Consider the following 6,313-nt stretch of genomic DNA (forward strand, 5'->3'; position numbering starts at 1 on the left):
TTGATAATTACTGCTTAATAATACAGTTTAAAATCTGGTACTACTCTGGTATCACTTTTATTACTATCCCAATTCTCCCCCTCACCAAAAAAATTTTTTTTATCTCCTTTGTAATAAATATAATCAAACAAAATCCACAATAGGCCATATCCCAAAATAGTTTTCATTATTCACCTTTAGTAATATATTTATATTTCATCACTATTCCTTTGGAATCATATTTGGATATAACATTGATCTGAATTGTTTCTCTTTGCTGTGTGGTATTCACGAACTATATTATTCTCCTGGCTGTGCTCACTTTACTCTGTGTCATTTCATTCACTTTTACCATTTCTCACATTTTAATGATACACTTATTTTTTTAAAACCTTTATCTTCCATCTTAGAATTATTATTAGGTTATTTATTCCAAGGCAGAAGAGTGGTAAGGGCTAGGCAATTGGGATTAAGTGATTTACCTGGGGTCATATGTCTAGGAAGTGTCTGAGGTCAGATTGAACTCCTCTTTCTAGACCTGCTTCTCAATCCCCTGAGCCTCCTAGCTTCCCTGTAGTAATACTCTATTACAACATATAACATAATCTGTTCAACCATTTGATGGTTGTCTCTTAATTTCTAGTTTTTTGCCATAACAAAAAAAATGTGCTATTATATAACAGTTTTATAAGCATAGGTCCTTTTTCTCTTTCTTTGAACTCTACAAGTGAGGTATAGGTCCAAGAATATATGCAAAATGTTATGACTTTGAGGACATTGCTTTCCTGAGCAGCTAGGTTGTTTGTTTCATAATTGAGAAGCATTCATGTACATGTGTCCTCCCCAGTGTCTTTTTCCTTTTTTTGTCATCTTTGCCAGTCTAATAGATATAAGATGAAACTTGAATAATTTTCATTTCTCTTATTACTAGTGATCTGAATCATGATTTCATGGCTGTTGGTTTGTTTTTAGTATTAGTTGTTTTGAGTTTAATTTCTTTTTTTTTTAAATTTCTTCCTGCTAGGTTTTGTTGTTATAAAAAAAGTCAGTTATTTATTTGGGGGTATTTTGATATTCCACTACTTTTCTGAAATTTTGAAGTTTCCATGAACTTCTAGATGACTTTCTTCTTTATTTCAACTGTGAAAAACAAAACTTTTTTTGTTTGCCTATACTTATTTTCTTAATTCCTTTTTCATATCTCTAGTTAGCATTTCTAGAACTCCATTAAATAATAGTAGTGACTGAAGACATTTTTGTTTTACCTTTGATCTTTTTGGAAAGATGTCTCTTTTTATTATGATGGTTCTTGGATTTATGTAATTACTATTTATTATATTATGAAAAGGTTCTTTAATTCCTATGCTTTTTAATGCTTTTAATAGAAATGAGTATTGTTTGTGCCCATCAATTGGGAATGGCTTAACAAATTATCCTTTATAAATTTAATGGATTTTTTTTTAATTCTACAAGAAACAACAGAAAAGAATTTTAAAGAAACTTGGGGAAATTTCTTTGAACTGATTCAGAGTAAACAATCATCTCACCTCTCTTCTTCCTTGGAACAGATACAGTATCATTTCTAAGACAAAAGAATTGGGTTTTTAAAAAAAGAAAGAAAGAAAACAAATAGAAAAAATGATCCCCCTTCCCCCATCCCTTAATTCATAACTACATAATATTGCAAAATACATTTCCATATTAATCCTGTCTGAAAATTGTATGTCTCTTTCTCCATGTTAAATTCATTGTTTTTCAGGTGAATATTGTTTCATTTTCATTCTTTTTACTTGTGCTTTATCATTGTGTTGATCAGAATTCTAAAGTCTTCCAGATCTGTGCTCTACAGTCTCATCATATGGTTGCTTTAATTTTCATTTCTCAAATAGTGACTTAGAATTTTTTTCCCCATATGAATGTTGAAATCTTGAATTTCTTCTTTTGAAAACTATTTGTTTAATCTCCTTGGACTATTTATTTATTGGGGAATGGCTCTTTGCCTTATACATTTGAATCAGTTCTTTGCAGATCTTAGAAATGAGCCTTATAAAAAATTTTTTTTCTTAGTAGTAATTCCCTAGAATTCTGTGACCTTACAAAACAAATCCTAGGTATTTTATTTTGCACATTTAAAAACATTTTGAGAAGGAAGGTAATAAACTTTAAAGTACTTACTGCATGTCAGCTATTATATTATCTATGCTACTACAAATATATTTTTACCGTAACTGTGGGGAATAGAGGGTTATTATTGTCTTCATTTTACTGTTGAGAAAACTGAGACAGGGAAAGACTAAATGACTTGCTCAGGATAACATGGCTTAGTGCCTGGCATTTGAACTCATAGCTTTCTGACTCTAGGCTCTGTGCTCTCTTTGAAGTGCCACCTAACTGCATTTCCGTAGATTTCACCATACTGTTGGAGAGTTCCAGGACACCTGATATTATCTCACTTAGTGATCTCATCAAGTCCCACAGATTCAGCCACATTTCTATGTAGATAACTCCCAGCTGCACTTATCTAACCTCAACATATTCAAAGCAAAACTTATCTTTTCCCTCAAACCTGCCCTTCTTTCCAAATTTTTTTGTGACCATCAAGAGTACCAATATTATCCTTGGCTCCTTACAAGTCTGCCATACATGTCCAGTATGATGTTACATCTTGCTTCCACTTTCATAATATCTGTTCCCTTCTGTCCATTCTTACATTCTGTCCATTCAAACATCCTGAACTGTTCTGTTTCACCATGAACACATCTTGCTCTTTCGTACTTCAGTGTCTCCACATATACTGTTACATATAGCTGAACTATCCTCTTTTCAGTGTTACTTGTTACCGGTTTTTTAAAAAAATTGATATATTTTTCATCTTTCTATTCTTTAAAGTTTGGTTCTAATAATGCTGCCTCCTCTCTGACGGCTTTATTCTCCCAGATCTCTCTCCCTCCACTCTGTTTCTTCAGACTTCATATAGCTTTTTGTTTTTTACTTTTCTAATGTCTGTGTCTTACTGCTTATTATAGTTGCCTAAATGTCTTTTCTTCACATTCTATGAGGGCAAGTACTTCACTTAACTGAACCTTATAGTGCTTTGCCCACAGCAGGCAATTAACAAATGCTTGTTGAATTGAATTACCTGCAGAGGTTCTATCTGGAAATGCTTTTCCCCACCTCATCAATCTCTCTCCCTTTCACAGCCAGACTCATAGAAAAAGCTGTCTATATTTGTTACCCCAACTTTTCACCTTTTCACAATCTGGCCTCTGTCCCCAACACTTAACTAAAACTGCTCTACCCAATGTCATCAATGATCTATCTGTCCCTGAATCCACTAACCTTTTCTCAGCCTTTTGTTTTCAATCTTTCTTTTTAAATTTAAATTTATTTATTTGTTATATTAAAATACTCAGGTCATTCCTTCCCTCCCTCTTCTTTTCCCCATTAGAGAAGTTATCATTTGACAGAAAGACGTGTATGTATGTGTAAAATGGTGTCTTCCTTATTTCTATTCATTAATTCTTTCTCTGGAGGTGGGCATTACACAAGTCATTTTTCAAATAGTATTTCTGTTGCTGTATATAATGTTGCCTTGGTTCCTCATTTTGCTCTTCAAAATTTCATGTCTTTCCATGTTTTTTAAAAAAATTAACCTGTGTATTAATTTACTCATTCACACCTGCTTGTCATTTCCTATGGCCCATTAGTATTCCATCACAATTAAATGCCACAACTTGTTTTCCCATTCCTTAGTTGATGGCCATCTCTCCAATTTCCAGGTTTTTGCCACCACAAAGAAAGCTGCTAGAAATATTTTAGAACGTATATAGGTTCTTTTAAATCTAATGGTGGTTTTGCTGGGTCAAGAGGTTTCATCTCTAAAGAGTTTGACAGGTTGACTGTTCTCGCCTTCCTTTTTGTGATACTATTTCTCTTCTTACTTGTCTGACCTCTTTATATTAGTCCGTCTCCTGGATAATCTGTACCATGTTTTTATATTCCATGTGTGTACCCCTGATTTCTCAGCCTGGGCTTTGTGATCTCATCAGTTTTCATTTTCCTTTGGTGATGTCACTAGCTCTCATTGAACTATCATCTTTTTTTGAACCTTTACCTTCCATCTTAGAATCAGTACTATGTGTTGGTTTTAAGGCAGAAGAGCTTTAAGAGGTAGGCAGTGAGGGTTAAGTGACTTACTCAGGGTCACATAGTTAGAAAGTGTCTGCAGCTAGATGTGAACCCAGGTCCTCCCAACTCTTAAGTCTGGTGTTCTATCCACTGAGCCACCTATTTGTCACCCTAAACTGTCATATTTATGCAGATGGTTCCTGGATCTGTATCTTGAGTTTCATCCCCCTTCCCCTAACTGTCACTGTGTGACATCTTTATCTGGATTTCCTAGTCATCTCAAATTCAGTATGTCTCACTTTCTTATGTTTCCCCAGTGTTGAGCATACAATGCACATTTAATAAATTCTTTTTCGTTGATTGAATTATGGATGAATTACAACAAATTCTTCACAGAGAATTTGCTGAAAAAGAAAGTGCTTGTTCCTTCTGTTTTTGTGCTTTTAAGTTTCAAGGTGAGAGAAATAGTATTTGCATCTCTTCCGTAAAGAATGTACCTGCTCTTAGCCTACTGCTATTCTGACATGTAAGGTATGACTCATGTGGAATTCTTATAAATATGTAATACAAAATTGAGTAGTATTTGAGAAGAAAAGGTACCTGGAATCTTAATGAATTGTTGAGGTTCTCATAAGAATTGTTCTTGATGGAGGCTATCTTACAGTAGGAAGGCTAGGGTTGGCCATAATGGAGGAAGTAGTCACTTCCTTTCCTCATTTCTACTCAGGAGGTTAAAATGATTGGATTTTCCATTTAAGTTTGGATTGTGTATCTATTTCCATCTGCTAATTCTAGTGGCCATACTAGGAGTTGAGATTTATGATCAATTGATTTCTTTTAATCTCCAGGTAGTCCTGCCCGTGTGTTTGTCCTCTAACCAGATTTCCCCACTCATCAAGAAAATCTCGGAACATAAGGATTTCAAGAAGCTTCTCAGGACTCGGAATAATATATTGGTGCTTTACTCCAAATCTGGTAAATACTCTTGGTTTTTGCCTTCCAAAGCAGTAGGAACAATGGGAGAAGAGAGACACAGAGAGAGAATGGTTATATATACATGTTTATGGTTTTTAGGGGGGAAGATGGTGAGAGGAAAAGAGAACTGGAGAAGTAGAACTATTCAGAGGCTTATTTACTTTTAGCTCTTCTTGGTGGGTTGCAGAGAATGTGTCAGTCTGAAGTGGTACAAAGAGTTTTCTCACCTGGTAGTTTCCTCTACCAGACTCTATCCCCAGGTCTGTTTCGTCCATTGCTTTTGGATAGTTAAGATGTGCAGGATTTTTGTTGTTGTTGGCTTTGTTTTTCCTGTCATTAAGAAAATCCCTTCAGATTGTTCAATGGGGGAAGACACAATCTCTGCTCTTAGGATACTCTTAGTTTAATAAGGGAGACAGGAGATATGCACAGGAGAAAACTTACAAATGTAAACTATTATAGTGGAACTTGGGCATGGGAACTATTGTTAGACTGGCACTACAAAGAGAGCACAGAGCCTAGAGTCAGAAAGATATGAGTTCAAATGTCAGGCACTAAGCCATGTTACCCTGAGCAAGTCATTTAGAAAACACAGTGCCTGTCCTCTAAGTCTAGAGGTAGTAGTGCCACCTAACTGCATTTCCGTAGATTTCACCATACTATTGGAGAGTTCCAGGACACCTGAAATTATCTCACTTAGTGATCTCATCAAGTCCCACCGACTTAGAGGACAGGGACTGTGTTTTCTTTCAGCCTTTACTACAGTGCCTAGGACAGGGCTCTGTACACAGGATTCATTTAGGCAGCATTGGTGATTAATTGACTCTTCCTTGCCAGTAGCCTACTGAACTGATAACTTTTTTTGGCCAACACCAGCCCTGCTTGCTGTCAGTCTGCCCTACTTTGAAGCTGGAACATGTGGTTGAATTTAGAATCCACTAAGGGTTTGGCAGATTTATTGAGGATAGATGGCCATGACCAAGACCTTTTCTTTGACCTTCAGGCTAACAAGTAGAATAACTGATGGGGAGAATTTTGCTTAGCTTTTGGCAGCAACTTCAGGGAAGGGTAAATTTCTGACTTGGTTGATGCTGTTCCAGCAGAATTGTGTCTTTCCATTGCCCAAGGATGCCAAGTTTCCAGTGTGCCAAGGAGAGGCAGCGAATGGCTGGTCAAGTTCTGGGCACAGTTCTCACCAGTAACTCTGCTTTGGGTCATTAGGACTTGGGCT

The 6,313-nt window shown here is 35.9% G+C and overlaps 1 protein-coding gene across 1 annotated transcript in view; it reads left to right on the forward strand.

The window, feature by feature from the left end:
- Window positions 1-6,313, forward strand: part of PDIA5 (protein disulfide isomerase family A member 5) — a 186,214-nt gene that overhangs the window by 23,215 nt on the left and 156,686 nt on the right. Inside the window, exon 2 of the mRNA XM_007493796.3 lies at window positions 4,956-5,082. Coding sequence (XP_007493858.1) covers window positions 4,956-5,082 — 127 coding nt within the window. The remainder of the gene's footprint in view (window positions 1-4,955; window positions 5,083-6,313) is intronic.

This window comes from Monodelphis domestica, chromosome 4, assembly GCF_027887165.1.
Source record: "Monodelphis domestica isolate mMonDom1 chromosome 4, mMonDom1.pri, whole genome shotgun sequence".
Lineage (NCBI taxonomy): Eukaryota > Metazoa > Chordata > Mammalia > Didelphimorphia > Didelphidae > Monodelphis > Monodelphis domestica.